Raw genomic sequence first — 18661 nt, 5'->3', positions numbered from 1 at the left:
TTTGCAATTATATGCTTTGCTATGTTGTGCTATGATTTGTAACAGCTAGTAGGTTTGTTGGATATTAAACAGGCACGTATCATCGGGGGGGGGGGGGGGGGGGGCAGCAACTAATTTTCTTCAATTTACATATCGAAAATTATAATGGAGTTGGCCCTCCCCACATTTTTGGGAGTATGTACCCCCCCCCCCCCCCCCGATTAGGATTTTTAAAGATTAATTATGGAAAGTTGCTTTTTTTTTTTCTTTTTTTTTTTTGCTTGTCAAGATTTTTGAATAAGTCTGCTGCCCCCCTTCCAAAATCGATGCTACGTGCCTGGTAAACCACACTACATAGTAAAATTATACGTTCGTATATGTATATTTGCTATTTCATGCCATGTCATGCGTACTACACCAAATATTCTACCGTTCCATAAATTCTAACTATTTTTTTAGGGGGGGGGGGAATTGTATTCATTAACAACCATGTCAAATCAAGTTAGGGATCAACAATAGGTGATTTTTCTCCAATACAATGCACAAAACAAACAAACCACAAAATATATCTAAAGTAAAAAAATCAATTCTATATTGCATGTCTCCGCGACATCCTCGTTGTGTGATATCAGAATGAAACACAGGGGCTCGTCACGAAGTTTTTTCAACCTTTTATATATAACACCTCTATACTATAAAATGTATTTTATAGTATAGAGGTGGTATATATAAAAGGTTGAAAAAACTTCGTGACGAGCCCCTGTGAATGAAAGTGACATGAAGTCGTATAATAGTTAAACGACTTATACTAAGTACGAGCTAATCCAAGGTGCCCGCTTCGAGATTCTCGCGAGAATTTGTTGCTAGACATGGACGACGTATACAAAATTTGAATGTTTACGATCGCGTCTACTGGATATTTCTCATAGTCTGCGTTGTATTTGTAAGTGAATACAATGTTTCTTCGGCATTGAAACAAATTTCAGTAAAACAAGTACTTTTTACGATGCATGTTGTTAATATATAAGCTAAATTACTGTAAGAACTGTAAATTGTTTCCGAATTTGTTCAGCTATGAGCTCGTGAGATTAGTTTTTTGTACATGACTGTGTTTGGTAAAAAAATTTAATTTGAATTAGTCGAATGAGATTATATTTTTTTTAAAACTTGAAATGATTTTTAAGTGTGGCTTCTTACAAAAATGATAATGCCAATAAAAAAATAAAGATACAAAAACAAACTACTGTCAGTGGCTGTTGCCGTCCATTGCTTAATTTAGGCCCTCATGATATTATTATACAGATATTTGGTTTGAGTTACATCAATGCTCAATACTTTGGAGAAATGAAACCTGATAATACTCAGAATAAATCATTAAAATTAAATTGTCTTTATATATAAAATTATGTCTTATTCATGCCCACTGAATCCTTGCTCAATATACTTAACTATACTTTGTTCCAAGTCATTGTTTACTGCACATTTGGATGGTTTTTGGTAAAAAAAAATACACATATTTGTAAAAGAATTGAATTTTTAATCAGTGGAAGGGAAAATATACAAGCTATCTTCATTTTACCATTATCATTTTTTACTCTGAGAAATGCACAGGAAACATATTTCTTTCTAAGATTTGGAAGTCGCACAGAATACCGTGCACAATTTTCATTGTTATCATTCAGGTACTTTCAAATCTTTTGCAGTGCATTTTTAGCCGTGTATTTAAACCTGATAAGCTAGAGCTGGAATTTCAAAAGAGAAATCTTGGGAATTTTTTCATCCTTTTTATGAACATCATTTGAACCCTGGGGTATATATATGAATACCAGGTAATTAAGAAATATGAATCTAGGATAACTTCTGACATAGTATAGGCAGAGTCTAATTTGAGTGCACTTGACTTTAGACAGCTTGTCTTCTTCATACGTTGGTGCATTTTTGGGGTGTATTTTTGGTGTAATTAAAATGTTGAAATTGAAACAATTCAATATTTTGACATATATACATGTATTTGCAGATTTGCCATCATTTTAAGGTGTTCCCTTAATTATTGAGGAAAAAAATGGATGATGACTATGGACAGATGTTCGGAGGAGAGGATTTCATGGGAGACATTGGCCTGGAAGATGAAGCCATTTTGGATTATGATGATGGAGATGATAATCTGGACCTAGGATCTGATGAAGAGGAAGAAATTGAATCTTTTGTTGGGTAATAAACAATCTTAATTAAAATAAAACTAATAAATCTACTGCTCTGAGAATTGCTGTAGTATATCATAGAAGAGTGATCCTAAAAGTCTAATTTTAATCAGATTAATTGGGTGCTAAAGAATATACATGTACATTTATTTTTGTCATATTAAGTTGACTTAGATTAGTTATTGTTACTCTTGTATAACTTAAATTTATTACTTTAATTTAATTTTTAAAGAATAAAATTAGAAAATAAAGCCCACTATTTAAAAATAACATTTTTTGTATAAAGTTCAAATGTGATCTCAGGCAGATTGATATATTTTGCACATATGCCATAGTGGGACAAAGGCAAGTTATGTCATATGATATAATTAAATTTGTTTAGGCAATCAAATGAGGCATTTCAATAAGAATTCAAATATTTCATGATGATGTTATTGTATATACTGGGTATTGCATATTTTTTTTAAAATTTCATGGATTAGTGATAGAGATTATGATGAGAAAACTCCTGAGCCCACCATATCCAAACAAGAACAACTTCGAATGATTCACTTGAGGAGTCATTTAAACCAATTGACAGAAAAAGTGAAGCATCACCAATATCTCACAGAGAAGACAAGGTATTTGATTTTGTTTTAGATATTCTGATTCTTGTTTATATTCATTTACCTAACCTATAGGGAAATGGCATGTTAAAATAATGTATACATTTGTAAAGTTTATTGTTTTCTGATTGTTCTGCGTTAAGGGTCTACATTTACCCTAAAATGATAATGACCATAATACCTGTATATTTGTACATTTGATACTACAATTAAAATGCTTCAATATAATTTGATTTTATTTCTTTTAATAGAGAAGAACAAAAGCAATGTAGAAATCGTATGTCTCAACTAGAGACTGAAAGAGATCAGGTCTTCAAAGAAATTCAAGGAGCAGAATCCGATAAAAATACGTAAGAGTTCCCAATATCAACAAATGTTTATCTGTAGTTAGTGGGTGCAAATATGTCCCTTGATTTGTACTTAAAATGTTCAGAGTGCAGCTATATATATATTTGTAAACTTAGGTTCTCTTCGTGTAATAGTAACATTGAACAACATTTAAGTATGAGAATGATAGATTTATTATCTGTAAAATGGGTGATTATAGATTTATAATTGGAGCTGCCTCTATAGAGATGATTTATAATTTACTGATTGGGAATTGAAATAAATATAAGTCTAGACTGCACTCAGCTTCTAGTTTTCATTAGTCATTATGCAGCATACAGTCTGGTTTTGATTTAACTCTACAGTGTGGTAATATTTAGTAGAGTCACAGTATATGTACTTATATCACAATCCCCCTTAGCTAAATACTTAATTTCCTCTTAATGGTTGTAATTTTTGGCATAGAAACCTGGGGGTTTTGAGAAATAAATCTGATATGTAACATTTGGCTTCCTCTTAAGTTTTCCCCAATAGCGTGAAACAGTCCTTGCATTACCTTTCAAATCTTTATATAAATTTATAAATTGTTCAAGAAAAAGTTTTGAATACATAAACTATAATTATTAATCTCTTCAGTAGTCAAAACACCACTTTTTAAGATATCAAAATAGACTACATTAATTACCAAAGGTCATCATCTGTGTTGTTTTTTTTTCTCCAGATCAGCTCTGTACAGACTCAGAGCACGACATGAAAGAGTTTGCCAGGAACTGGAAAATGAGCACAAACTTGAGAAAATGATAGCAGATCGACTAGAGCAAGAGGAGTAAGTGTTATTGTAAGCCTGCACATCTTGCGCACATGAACTGCACTGTACTCTTTATACATGTAATATGTTTGTGATATGCAGTATGCCTTTGTTTCTCGGTCAATTAAAAAATTCCATAGATTTCTTCAGGGGGATTAACTATATCTTCTTTGTTTCGATTTGCAATACTAATAGGTCTTTCATTAGATTTATTGTAGATTCTAATCATAATAAGGTGTGATTTATTGATTTAATAAGTGTGCATTAATCTTAGCAATCTAGGTATGCACCTTCAGGTCCAATAAGGTCTACAAGTTTATTGATTGGACTAGAAATACTGTAATAAAATAGAAATACCGGTACCCCTCAGACAGATGTTTTCTATCAAATAGGGCGAAGTCTCAGAATAAGAACCTTGTATTTGAATATAAGTATTGTCTGTTGATTATGGATGTTCTTACAAAATTGCTCCTGCAATTAAATCATGAAATTTTATGCTGTATTTTCTTAATGTTATTATGCGATCAAATTATTTCAGTTCTTCGTAATTTAAATAAAATGGGACAAATTACTCTGGTAACAGGAACAAAGCTAATCAATACTTTTGGTTGTGAATTGTTAAAAGCCTCTTTGACTACTGGAGAACATGCAGTTTTGAAAATCTTTGAAAATGTGTTAATATATTATTTGTCTTTCAATACATATTACTTTTCTTCCCCATGAAAAAGAGCTGAATAAAACTACCGGTTTAGTCATTTCTTTTAAAAAAAAATTTAATTGCTAGGTATGAGCTTGCAAAAGTTGAAGTAGAGAGAGGAAAATTTCTGCTGGCAGAGGATGACCTGATTAAGCAGGAACAGCAGCTGGCTAAGGAAAAAACAGACATGGCCTTGCAGCGACTGCGCAAAGAAGAAATGAAAGCTAAACGAGCGATCAGACAGCATGCCAAGAGACAGAAGTAAGATATCATTGTCAAAGCCTCCAAATTTTCATATCCTTACAAACTCGTGAATTTTTCTGCTTGAATCATATATTGATGGCTCTTTGTGTTTTGATCACAGAGACTATCAAACTGCTTTGGAGGATCAGAAGAGAAGACAACAGATGACCGTAGATGATGCAGAAAGAAGTCATGCAAAGCACAGCAAATTCCTCAATCAGACAATGGAAAAGTATAACACTGACATCATTGCACTAAAAATATCAACAAAATATGCCTACATACTTGTATATCAGTTTCTCATCATATGCTGAGTCTTTGGTGTTTTATTTAAATGCAAATTTTTCGACAGGATGCAAAAACGACATGAAGAGGAGAATGCAAGATATAAAGAGAACATGAGAAAAAAGATGGAAATGCTTCTGAAATTAAAAGGAGACATTACTGCAAACAGGGTATTAATATACTCTATTCATCAAGAGAACATTTTAAAACTATTCTTGGTTTGATCAATATATCTTTGATTCATATTCAATTGGCTTTGAAGTTCAAAAGAGAGTTCATCTACATGTACATGTAGCTCCCAATTTTGAATGTTTGCTGTTTCTGTTAACAGGAGAATCTGAAAGCCCTACATGCCAGAGACCAGGCTGCCAACAAAGAGGCCAAACAGAGAGAGGAGGAAGAACGGCAGAGAATTCTCCAAGAGGGAGGTAACCCAGACGAGATTCTCCTCATCCGAAAGAGGATTGAGGAGTTTGAACGTCAGAAAACGTAAGTTATTCTGTACTTCTATTCTGCAGAGTCAGCTAGGAGCTATGTTTTATTTAAATTATATATCATTATCTCCAAAGTTTTAAACACTTAGACAAAAAGGCAGTATTTAATACAATGTCCTATAATATACAATACTTTATTCTGCATTTTCATTTACAGTGAGTTTGAAAATGAGAAGCGGCAAAAACAAGCAACCATCATGGATAAAATTCTTGTTGAGGAAGACAGACTGAAGAAAAGAAAGAAACAACAACCTCATTTGTGGACAGATCCCAAATCAGACAAATCCAAGGTAATAACATTCCAGTGAAAATTATTTCAAAATTAGAGGTTTCATAAGCAAACACCTTGACATACCAAAGCAAAGAAAATACACTGTTTTAACTTTTGTGTATTCTATAGACCCATAATTGTATGTATTGTACATTTTTATTCTTAACTTGAAAGAAAAGTTTCACATATTGCTTGTTTTTCCATCTGTGATAGATTGTTGGACCCCAGAAAAAGAAACCTCTAAAGATTTTTCGAGAGCTGACAGATTCCTCCATTTTTGATGAAATAATGAAAGAAAACACATACATTATAAATGGACCAGAGGAGCAGGTAAATATATTCTTTCATTCAATTTAAACCATAACATGTTTGCAAGGCCATTCTTCTATACATATGGATGCATATGTTACAAATACATGTATATGTACTTGAATTGAATAATTAATTTCAAATTGAGAGTTAGCCATATTTTGCACTGTCTTAAATGTTATTGATAATAAATGTGAATGATCACTGTGATTTTGGCAGACCACACAGAGAGACGGACATGAACCTGGTAAAACTGACACCGCCCGTGAGGACAGAAAGATCTCTCCCCTCCCTGTAGACTCTAGTGATTCCAGTGATGCTGAGTTTGAAGGTAAGACCTATATATATTCTCTCTCTCTCTCTCCCTCTCTCTCTCTCTCATTCATATATATTTAACAAAAACTGGATACCTTTGTCTTTAGATATGATACTGCAATCAAGTGGCCAAATCATGTTTTTGAATGAATGTCAATGTAATCTCTGTAGCGGAAGATAATGTATTGTTTGAAATTTAATCTTCAATTTTAGGCCTTATAATTTTTCGACCTTTCATTGTATATTGTAATGTATTTTTTCCCTACAAATTTTTGAATTATTCAAAATTTTAGAAGAAGAAAAGGTTAATCTAGCAGTACCTGAGTTTGAGGGATTATGGGACCAACACAAGCCTTACAAAGTCCCAAAGGACACAGAATCCACTCTAAAACTTCCAAATGGAAGCAAAATGGAGAAGGTATGTATGTTTAGAATTGATTTACTGCTTTGTGGTATGTTCTTGGCATTTATTTTGATAATTTTTTTAATTAAGTGTATCACTGTAGAATGTTTGAAGGCTGAGACCTTATATTTAAATATTTTATCAAAGGAAATTTTGGAGAAAGTGTTGGATAAACATCGTCAAGGAATCGTTGTCAAACAAGTGGCTGCTGGAAGAGAATTCCAGGGCTGTCCCTTCTACAGCAAGCCTGATGTCATTCACTTTAAGGTCTGTAAAGAATTTTCTCTAAAATCTTCTAAAGCTTTTAGTCTGATATAAAGATGATACTGGTATATGAACATAACATGCTGATGGATTGCATTGATTTCTATTTTATTAAAGGATTTTGAAGTAGGAAAGACATACAAGAAGAAAGTGACCTTGACAAATGTTTCTTATACAGTGAATTATTGCAAGTACATAAACATTACTGAGATGTTGAAGGACTTCATAGAGATCCAGTAAGTGCTTGGCTTATCATCCAGTTAATGTTTAGATGCAATGATGCTAATATGCTGTATTGAGGTCTTTATTATGATTAAATATTTATATTTTCATTAGATTTGACCCACCTGGGCAAATGTCAGCCGGTTTGACCTGTGAAATGATGGTGACTTTTAAACCTATGGTAAGATTATGTTCTTTGTTTGATTTTAAAGAGAGATGTTATTTTGTACAAACACTGTTACGGTATTTACACTAACCATGTTTTAAAATGTCTTTCACAGATCAATGAGGATTTATTTGGAGAAGTGAAATTCCTGTCACAGACTGGGCCATTCGCTATTCCTCTTCAATGTACCACAAAGAAATGTGATGTAAATAATCATTTTTAATCAATTTTTTTTTATATATAAAATTAAGAACACAAACTGAAATTTCATTAAAATATTTGCAATGATTAATGTAAATTGTTGGAATTTTTTTAGATTTGCAATATTGATTTACTGAATTAAAGTAAAAACATTGAAACATATATTTGAACAGCTATCAACGGACACATGCCGTATAGACTTTGGGACCACAGTGATTGGAGAGACTTTGAAGAGGACATTCACCCTGACCAACAAGGGAGCACTGGGGACAAAGTTTGAGTTCTTCAAGGTCACAGGTCAGAAGGAAAGGACAGTGACCACAGCTGCAACTTCTCTTGGAGGTCTGGTGAGTTGTAGGGAAGTAATCAAAGGGGAGAACAAACACAGGATACTGACCTTGAACACTTATAGATTTGGTACCACAATGTCAATATTCTTGAAGGTTTCTGGTACTTATATGTAAATGTGTAAACAAAGGTTAATTTCATGATTGTTGAAAACTACAATTAATATTGAAATTCAAACAATGTACAACTATCTATTTATAGACAACAGCAGATACAATTAGGGCATTTAGTCCTGACTCCACATCAGTGGTGGCCAAAAAAGATGTGACAAATTCCCTTGAAAAGACAGATGAGAAAAAGGCCGCTGAAGGTATTTTACATTTGCATTTTAATCAGTATATTGTCCATGTATTTTGTTGGTAATTAAATTCTAAACCTGTACAACTACATGGATATAAAAATATGTTTATGACTTGTAGATGCAGACAAGGCCAGCATGGGAGGGGTGGGGACCTCTGATGAGCAGAATGGTACCCAGGCAGCTGGGGAGGGGCTCAGCATGGCTGGGGATGGAGATCAAGGGGAGGAGGAGCAACGTAAGTCAATGCCAAAATGGCACCAGGATTTATACTGTAGAAGCAGAAATATTCGTTGAGGATTTATTTTGTTATTGTCGTTGGCAGTATAAATCAACGGAATAAATTGATGATGAATTTTTGACCCAAGTATAAATAAATACAGAGTTGATACTTGATACATTTTAGAGATTACGTTATGACAAAATTAAATGTCAACGGAATTTGATTTGGTTATAAAATAACAAAATATTAACCCAACGAAAATATGTGCTTCTACAGTATTCTGTAATATCGCCTTGGGGAGTGCAACCATTCAGTTGTGTAACTTCTTATATTTAATTTTTGTTTGTACACTAATTAATATATAGAGTGAGGCTTTAATATTTTCACTTATAAACAGCCTTACAAGACTCCCCCGATCTTGCAGTCAGTGAGATGGAGGATTATGGGACACTGGACGGCATGAAGGTGGGGCTTGTGGCAACCGGAGAGTTGGGACCATTTTCCTCCACCAAACTGGAAATTATATGGCAGCCCCATATTCCAGGGCGAGTGGATACAGAGTTTTTGATCACCTTTTCTGATCCTCTCTCTGACAGTGTAAGTGTGGAAAAGTCATTGATATTTTGTGTCTTTTTCAAGATTATATTTTTTTTCTGTGGTTTTATCCACAATTTTATCTTTATTAACCCAGATCTCCATTCAAGCCATTGCTAATGCCATTGATGTCCCTGTGTGGGTTGAGAGACAGACAGTGGACCTGAAGATCTGTATGTATGACAGGCTGTATCAGGACACCATCATTGTAAACAATAGGTGGGTGGATAACAACTTAACTCCTTGATTATTGGAAAAACAGATGAACCTATTATTTTCTAAGCCTAAAATTTTATACCTGTCAATTTTTTTCATAGAGCAACCACTGCCTTGAGGTTGAAGTTTGAAGTATGCAAAGAGCTGAAGAACCATTTGGAATTACTGCCAAAAACAGGCTACATTCAGGCTCAGTCCAACTTCTCAGCACAAATGAAGTTTCTGCCAAGGTAATAATAGTTAATGGCATTAGTTTTTTGTTTGTATTTGTGACTTGTTTATAAGATTTTTTAAAAAGTTCGAGCAGCAACTTTATACAATTATGACTGTGCTTCAGAAAAAGTCTGTTTGAAGAGGCTGGAAAATATTTTGACAAAGAGACTGGAGTTCTGGAGGCTCCCATGATAATCAGAGTTGCAGATCAGGTATTGGCTCATCAACTGTTTGAATTATTCTTTCTCTCATGCTGTCGTTCTTTTTTATCCCCTTTTCATAGCTCTCTCTCTCTCTCTCTCTCTCTCTCTCTCTCTCACACACACACACACAACAGACACAATATACTCCCCCTAAATTCTCATTATTGCTTGTTTTCCTCTCTATCACCAGAACTTAAATTACTACATTGTAAGCTGAATATTTTTTTTTGTTTATAGACCCAGCCAGTTCCTTTTACTGTCCAAGCTGTGCTGACCACATCAGACATGGAGTTTGACACCACTGATATAGACTTTGGATGCTGCACCATTTATGAGTCAACTAAGGCTAAAATCAAGCTCACCAACAAATCCATTCTTCCTCAGGAGTTTGGTTTTGTTGGCCACCCAGAGGTATGAAATACCTTTACGACCAGCTTTACGTAACCTGGAGATGACAAGTTTCAGGATAATGCCAAGATTTGTAACTCTTCAGAAAATGAGTTATACTTCTTGTCTTTTTATTTCAGTTTGTTGAGGTACAACCAAATGATGGGTTTGGAACCTTATTGCCTTTAGAAACAATTGATCTGGAAGTTATATTTAGTCCAAAGAAAGCCAAGGACTACAAGTTTGAATTGAATTGCAAATCCCTCATTAACAGGTAAGTTTTGAAACATACAGGAAACAGTGGTTTTCTATATATATTTGTTTTTGATTGTAAAAACTCTTCTAATTTGAATTTGATCAGGGAGTTTAAGATCCAGTGTAAGGGTGTAGGGGTCCACCCTCCCCTGGAGATGTCCCATCAAGTGATCCACTTCTCAGCCACCTCGCTGTATGATGTGTCAACTGCCTACTTTCACGTCATTAACTCGCACACAAGTACAAACGAGTTTACCCATCCCGTGCCACGGATTGGAAAGGGTGAGATACATGTAGTGGACTTTAGTGAAAATGGAGAATTTCGGTTCAATACATTATCTAATTCATTTTTTGATCCATGAATGTTTTGTTTCTACAGGTGAGATAGCCCCAGTGGGTCCCACTTCCTTTGAGTTTGTAGTTCCAGAAGGGTCGCCCCTTACAATATCACCATCTGTTGGAACTATAGAGCCTGGCAAGGTATTAATAGTAGGTCTAAGCATCAGAAAAATATATTATTGGAAAGATTTATCAAATGATATTATAAACATTCAGCTCTTGCTTACTCAGAAATCAAAGCTATACTACTAAGAATAATCAAATTCTTGGTAGCAGAATTACGGCAAAAGATTTGAATGTGAATATGTAAATTAAGATATACACTGTACAATTATTTTGAGAAAAAAAACACATAAAGCTGATCAGAATCCGTAATTTTAGTAAAAATTTTATATTGATAGTGTGTTGATATTTAATTTTATGTCATTAGAAATGTCCTATCTGGGTGAGATTTGCACCTGAGTTGAATGAACTAGACATAAAAAAGGAAGCAGTGAGAATGGCAACCAAAGCACTGGAAGCTCAAGCAGAGAAAGAATTTGAGGAGAAACTGAAGCGAGAAAGGGAGGAGGCTGACCAAGCACTGGTAAGAGGGAAGGGAGAGAACTCATTGCATGTGACCTGGTTTTTGTTTGTAATATAAATTAATTTTGCCTGTTTTATACATGCAGTCACAATTTTGTTTCAGATTTTTATAGCAAATTAAAGTTCGAAAATTTGAATGCACTTTCATGCCATCATTTAATGCCTGTAATTCATGAACTTTCAGAGGAGACATTTCATTATGTCATTATATGTTTATTAATTGATTCTTAAGAAGAATAATTTAGCTGAATTTTACTTTTCCTTTCTGAACTAGGACGAGGTATGTTTCATGTTTGGAGTAAATGTGGGTAACTGGTGTGTGATACAACCAATAATCTGTGTAACAATATATGTAACTGAATAATCAATGTAATAATCAACAGAACCAAAAATAATAACTGTTGAAACAAAAGGAAATTTTAATAACGATTAACTGTTGAAAGGAAAAATTATTAATGAATAACTGAAAAATTAGATCAACAATTAATGCATGATACTAAGTATCAAAGACAATGTGTTTTGTGGCCTTTATAGATGTGTGTGAGTCAGACAGGATTACTGCAGGGATAACTAATTTTAGAAACTATTCAGATTATTTTCTTGGTAGTTACACATAGAAATGAAACAGCTTTTATGCCTGTAAGAAATGAAGTGCTCCATTCAGAACTAAGTAAAAAATGAAAGAGCGTGCATTTTGTCTTCATTTCATTCTGTGCCATGCTTATTTGCACCACCTGTGTTGCATAAGGATTAGTATCTGCACATGTTTGTCTACATATCATATCATACATGAATACATTTTTTATGTGTGTTTTCTTCTCAAAGCATTTACCGTTTAAAAAAGGTTTACAATAGTTTTAAGGATTTCATGTACATTCATATAATTATATAAAACTGTGTTAATTTGCTCTAATATGACTGCAGTAATTAATAATCATTTACAATTAACATTTAGCAAAAAGCTGTGGGGAAAGGAAAAGGCAAAGATGCAAAATCTCCAACAAAAGGCAAAGGAAAATCCTCCCCTGCGCCCTCTCTGACTGTGTCTGGACCAAGGCCCATAAGTCCACCAACTCTTGAAACAATAACTAAAGAGTGAGAACTAATTCTGTTATTATACTTTCAAAAACAACCTTATTTTTTAATATATATTTGTACATGCAGTCAAAACAACCACGGAAACTTAAGTGTGTTAAAAACTTCGTAATTTATTCCAGTTTATAAGTTACTTGGATCTGCATGCATATGTTGTGAATAAAGAATTGTCAGTGCATGATTCTATCTATAAGTTCATTGGTTTCTCTAGCTCCCCTGCTTATGCTGCTGCTAAGGCCAGTCTTCTGAGGCAATACAGAGGCAGCTTTAGAACTGTCACCATTCCCTGCTATGTTGCCAGTGGGAAATGTGGAAACCCAGGGGAACTTCCATACAGGTATACATGTAAACTGTGGATAAAACAACATGAATGCTATTGATGGTCTTGATAATTATCTTTCTTTAAGTTCATGAATATCAATTATGCAATGTTTATCTTTTGATCATTATTAACAATGCAAATGTTTTGTCTAATCCACTTATGACCACTTTTTTTAGTGTCCACAACACCCTGTATCTGGAGGTGCACTGTCCAGTGGTAAAACCGACACTGGTTGTGATTTCAGACAATGGAAAATCCACCCTGGACTATGGAGAAGTGTCCCTTGGTCAGAACATCATCAAGTCTGTCACCATACAGAATATCTCCAACAAAACTGTAGAGGTTACTGTTCTTCTTTGCAATAAAATTTGCATAAACATATGACTATATACATGTAGTAATCACTTAAATAGACTTGTGATTTACTATATTGCACTTTTTGTGCAGATAAAAAATAAATGTGCTGCGAATTTTGCTGATACAGAATTTTACTTTGTTTTAATAATGAATATTGTGTAATTGCAGTTGACATCATCCATACTAAATACGGGTGGTCCATTCCTGATGTTGAATGCCCTACGAGTTTTGCCACCAGATGGGACTCATACCATTCTAATATCATATACTCCAGAGAAAGGAGAAGTGGTAATCTGTTAATGGCAATCAACTGACTAATTTACTTCTAACTCTAGAACAGTTAATGATATTGCAAAGGGGCGGGGGTTATGTTTTTGTGCTAAAATATACATTTCATAAAATGCATTTTACTGTAAGAGTTATCCTTCTTTTACAAAAAGTCAATTTTATTTCTGATTTTGGATAAGGGATGTGATTTTGCCAGTTCTACAAGAATATTTTGCAATTTATATCAACTCATAATAGAAAAAAAGAAAAAAATCATAATGAAATTAATTATTTTTTTAGTTCCATGAGGTGCTGGAGATAAAGACAGGACACACCTCTCTCCATATCACCCTCACTGGTAAGGGGGTCAGCCCAATGATTCAGATCAACATGCCCATGCAGGACGGAGTTCTAGATATGGGGGCAGTGCTTGCTGGGGAATACCTGGAAAGGACTTTCAAGGTAAGAAACATCAACAAAGGTTTCCTATATGAAGAAGGCTTATACATGCCTTGCATGCTGCCTAATCCTTCAAATGAGAAAACAAATGGTTTTTCCTTTTTATTTGACTCTGTAAAAAGGAAGGGAGAGTTGAATGAAAATTCTTGTATTGGCAATCATGCAACTCAAAATTTTAATCTAAACACACTTTTTTGAAAGGAGAATTGTTTCTATTTGCAAGGTGTTGACAGTAAAACTGGACATAAATGTTCTTGTATGTTTGTGAAATTGGTTATTGATAAATGTACATGTTTATTGATATCAAATTTGCATTTCTCTGTTTCAGCTGCTGAATTCCTCCTCTCTGTCCATAGATTACTGTATCAAACTGGACAGCCTTTCTTTAGAGAGACATAACATAGCTCAGGCTGTTCCTGCATTTATACAAGCAAACAAGACCACTAAACTCAGTGTTGGTAAATGAACAAATAATTTTTTCCATCAAAGAATTAAAAGCATTGAACAAACATTTTTACATGTACTTAGCTAGCCCATTTATTAATTGTTTTCTAAAGCAGACTTTAGCCTATAACTTTTTGTGAACTAAAATCTTTAGATGCTGTATTACCCGTAATGTAAAAAAGAGCTTTATTCAGTAAATGTCCAACATAATAAATCTACATGTAAATACATATGTTAAAATGCTATTCTTTCAGGAACACAGAATAACAATGGTCAGAATGTGTTTGATTTGGTGCCCGCGGAGGGTAGGGTGCCCCCTGGTAGTAGTATTGACCTTACTGTCACGTTCGCTCCCGACCATCCGAGTGACCATTATTCAGATGGAGTCCGAATAGAGTTGTTTGGCAAGGTATGATCAATTCTTTGTTTTACCTTCTTTATTTAGGAAGTTTTAAATCAAAATGTGGAGAACTGTTATAATTGAAATTTATTTAGTATAATATATTGACTTCTGATAATCTGTTTCTAGCCTAATGTTGTTTATCTTGGAGAAGAGAAAGTGAGTAATAAAATCTAGATGGCAAGAAGTTTTCTTTTTCAGCAAGGACCAAATATCCACAGTTCTATTTAGATTTGTAAATTGATATACCCATAAGGAAGTCTTTTTGGACAATTCATGTAGCCGAAAAATATAATTATAAAACATTCCCCATTCCTAACACACATTTATCATTCATCTACAATAGTGTTATTAAATTTTGTAACTCATCATTTCCTTAATTATGATATTTAAATTTACATACATGCTGATAGTCCTTTGAATCTACATTGTGAGTTTAATTAGATGCTAGTATCTTTTGCAGATTGTTTGAAGCCACAGTAATGATACAAATATATTGGTGTATAGCATACATGTACTAACTAGTATACAATGTGACTCAAGATAATTTTCATACCTATGACATTTTTAGAAATTTATCATGAAAACAGACAATCCAACTTTATATGAATAATTATTTCCAGATAATATTATTCTCTCCTACATCAAGGAAAAGTTGCAATATCAAAAGAATTTCTGTTTAAATTTTAAATTTAATATCCATATTTATCAATGCATTACAAGTTATAGTACCGTGTATGTATTCCATAAAGATTGGAATAAAAAACCCTTAAAGGACTATATATGATAAGGACCTAAAGTGGCCCCCTAAAATGAACATCATCATTTTACTATCATTCTTTGTTTCCTTAGTACAGATATGTATGTGATGTGTTTACATAATATTCATTTTGGTTCAAGTGTCCACAATTTAGAAATATGACATCGTAAAGACAACCTTTTCCCGCCATTTTTGCATTTTTAGCGTAAAACAGCTTGTTTTCAAGCAGTTTTTCCTTCCGAAAACATAGAGCGCATTCTTGAACAAATAAAATATTTTAATCAGAGATGTATCTAGCCAAGACTGATAAGTGACAAAAAAAAGTTCCTTGTTCAAGCATGCGCTCTATATTTCCCATTCGTAAATAGATAAGAAAAATGTCAATTTTTGGCCGATTTTGATTGAATTATAGAAATGGCGTCACTTCTGCCAGTGAGTGCAAATAAATCAAATATTAAATAGATGAAAAATATGTTTTATATCGACTCTTCTAAAAAATTAGTTAACATTTTATGATACCCGAAACACTTACAAAATGGCGAATTATGGGGGCCAAATTGAACTCTTATCATATATAGTTCTTTCTTGAATTTTTTACTTTAAAACATAAATTGCTTGGAACATATTGGAATATTTACTGGACAAATGATCTTTCAAAGACCAAGAGCTCATCGTTTGATACTTTAAATTTGTAGGAAGAAACACACAATTTTATGATCAAAGGAATGGCGAAACCTAGAATTATGTTTGTCCATGGTATGGATGAGAGGACCCCTGACATTGAATCCCTGGCAGAGGAAACTCCGGCCCCTACCGAGGATGAAGGTCTGTCATACAAGTTCTCTCAAAAACTATCTATGCATTTGACTAGTTTCATATGTTTCAATTCTGTTAGACAAATTGTAAAATTTGAAATTTTATAACATTGATAACATTAAGTATATGATGCACTGTTGTCCACATTGAAATCTTAATGTGTCCATTACATGTATGACCTTAAATGATTATTTATTTTTTTTTGGACAGATGGTAAATTGTTACCGACACCCATCTTGTTCACACTAAGGAGTATAGCCAAGGAGAATGATTTTATTCCTGCCTCTCGCGACCTGTTTGTGGGCTGTGTAAGAACAATGGCCGTCAGCCAGAAAAAGGTCAGGCTTCTCTCTATCCTCTTTCAATTACTCATTCATCTGTGTGCTCAGATATCATTCCAATTTATTCAGAATTTAATTCATGTCTTGAGCTTATGACAACTTTGATAAACATTTAATCCATTGAAGAATTGATTTTCACCCTTTAACTGTACGATCCTTACCCTTGTTTAGAATTAATCCAGTTTGATGTGTTATTTGTTTTGTTTTCTGTTGAACCTTACTTACTACCGTATAAAATTTAACTTTTTGAACAATAAATGCACAACTATTTTTATACGACAAAAAAGAAATCTTAAAAATGCCGTTTTACCTGCACATATTTTTATGAGTACATACTTTCATGCTTGTACACTTTTTTTAAAGTATCAACATTTAATCACTAAATTCATTATAAAAACTAGTAAATGACATAATTTTTACAATTTGTTTGTTAATGCACATTTTACTGAAACTAAGAGTTTGATGGTATTCCAATTTCCTATTAATCCTAACGTGTCCCACTTGTCTTAATCCTTGCCTTCACAATGTTTTGCTTTGTTTTCCCATTGCTAACCTGGTTTGGGTTGTGTGCTGTGTTTGATATAGGACGGAAAAGGTGCTTCAAAACATGGCGTAAGTAAAACATTTAATGAAAATTTACCGTACTTGTTGCCGTCTTTCATCCGAAAAAATTACTAATATGAAAGTTAAAAAAAAATATATTATCATACTATTATGTACAGCTTCTATATTCCATATCTTATCACAAATGCACATGTAAAGTTACATTATATATACCTAGCTATTACCGGCTATAAGGACAATAGAAAGTGCATTGTCCCCGGGACAGCAACTATAGTTCCAAAGGGGAACAAGTTAGAGTTATCGGACTTTGAATCAACAGTGATTAAAGACTTAATTCAAGGGTTAGCAAATACTGCCGGTGAATAGTTTCAATGACTATTCACCATAGGAAAAATGCATGAAAACTATTTTACAACAAAAATTACCTAGATGAAAATGCAAATTTATTTGTTACAATTTTACATAAAAAAATATACATTGGTAGAACAATATATAAATGAATAGCTTTTTACAAGTAATAGCATTTTTGTGATGATTAAGCTTTTTGAATCTAAATACATGCACTGTATAAAAGACTTAAAGTTTTATTTTGAGCATGTTAAAACATGTATTTATCATACTTGATAGAGTATTACATGTATTTCCCTCTTTTCCTTTTGAACTACATGTATTTTATTGTTAGAAGTACAGCAAGCTTACATTATGTATTTATTGTTGTATTAACAGAATGGTGAATTCCAGTTTGATAATGTACAGCTCATCACACAAAAAGGATTTAACATAGAGCCACAAAAGGTAAAAATGGCTGCCCTTTGATTTTTCCAAGTGTATTATTTACAAGTAAAGAGTTCTTTTCAAGGGTTATCCCTATAACATTAGTGGTCAATGGTTTTATATGAAAATGTTTTTGTCCCTGCAAGGTTACACAGTGTTTGATTAAACTTTCTGATTTGCAGGGAATGGTAGAGGCAGGTGGACTTAAACCTGTCACATTTACATGGACCCCTCCAGCAGGACATGATGTAAGTAATCAAAGGGATGCATTCATTCTCTTGTGAACAGCAATCACAAACATTTTTGTTTGAAGTTTTTTTTAATCCCTGATTTAGACAACTCAATTTGATTTTAATCATCAATGCATATAGAGATACTGTATTTTTTCTTGATACATTCATGCTATTCAACCATTTTTGTATTTTTAGCCAAACACTCCAGTGGAGGCCAGTGTTATGTTGACCTTGAAAGGAGATGTTACGGAACAAATTAAGGTCATGTTGCGTGCTTTCGTCGTCTCAGACTAAACAACATTTAAATGTCCAGATATTGTGATACAAAGTAAATTCCTATGTGAAACAATTTATTCAAATTATATAAGTATGAAACTA

General features: G+C 33.4%; 1 protein-coding gene across 3 annotated transcripts; it reads left to right on the top strand.

Moving 5' to 3' along the window:
- The first annotated feature begins 801 nt into the window (after positions 1 to 801).
- On the top strand, positions 802 to 18613 carry LOC105343357 (cilia- and flagella-associated protein 74). 3 transcript variants are annotated; one of them, XM_011450682.4, is made up of 42 exons: positions 802 to 922; positions 1997 to 2190; positions 2663 to 2800; positions 3037 to 3135; positions 3834 to 3938; positions 4705 to 4878; positions 4982 to 5092; positions 5213 to 5315; positions 5477 to 5634; positions 5797 to 5929; positions 6124 to 6240; positions 6439 to 6550; positions 6828 to 6952; positions 7085 to 7204; positions 7319 to 7437; positions 7538 to 7604; positions 7705 to 7794; positions 7964 to 8137; positions 8340 to 8448; positions 8558 to 8674; positions 9057 to 9256; positions 9351 to 9472; positions 9571 to 9699; positions 9807 to 9894; positions 10123 to 10296; positions 10413 to 10546; positions 10634 to 10809; positions 10907 to 11007; positions 11297 to 11452; positions 12407 to 12546; positions 12758 to 12883; positions 13045 to 13210; positions 13394 to 13513; positions 13793 to 13954; positions 14280 to 14409; positions 14650 to 14804; positions 16251 to 16380; positions 16582 to 16709; positions 17298 to 17324; positions 18003 to 18071; positions 18233 to 18298; positions 18479 to 18613. In XM_011450682.4, exons 2-42 carry the CDS (start codon positions 2042 to 2044, stop codon positions 18575 to 18577), a joined length of 5118 nt encoding a protein of 1705 aa, XP_011448984.3. In that variant the 5' UTR covers positions 802 to 922; positions 1997 to 2041; the 3' UTR covers positions 18578 to 18613. The 3 variants fall into 3 exon arrangements, with proteins under 3 accessions (XP_011448984.3, XP_065935820.1, XP_065935822.1); XM_066079748.1 differs by lacking the exon at positions 17298 to 17324; XM_066079750.1 differs by lacking the exons at positions 16251 to 16380; positions 16582 to 16709; positions 17298 to 17324; ... (1 more) ...; positions 18233 to 18298; positions 18479 to 18613 and adding an exon at positions 14925 to 15073.
- Positions 18614 to 18661: the final 48 nt, after the last annotated feature.

This window comes from Magallana gigas, chromosome 3, assembly GCF_963853765.1.
Source record: "Magallana gigas chromosome 3, xbMagGiga1.1, whole genome shotgun sequence".
Taxonomy (NCBI): Eukaryota; Metazoa; Mollusca; class Bivalvia; order Ostreida; family Ostreidae; genus Magallana; species Magallana gigas.
The sequence above is the reverse complement of the archived record's forward strand: the minus strand, read 5'-3'. Positions and strand labels throughout refer to the sequence as shown.

Excerpts from the sequence above, each read along its gene's own strand:
- LOC105343357 (XM_011450682.4), top strand. The coding sequence starts at position 2,042 with ATGGATGATGACTATGGACAGATGTTCGGAGGAGAGGATTTCATGGGA. Across the intron at positions 6,241-6,438 it reads TAAATGGACCAGAGGAGCAG|ACCACACAGAGAGACGGACA; the intron begins GTAAATATATTC and ends TGATTTTGGCAG. Across the intron at positions 9,257-9,350 it reads CTGATCCTCTCTCTGACAGT|ATCTCCATTCAAGCCATTGC; the intron begins GTAAGTGTGGAA and ends TTATTAACCCAG.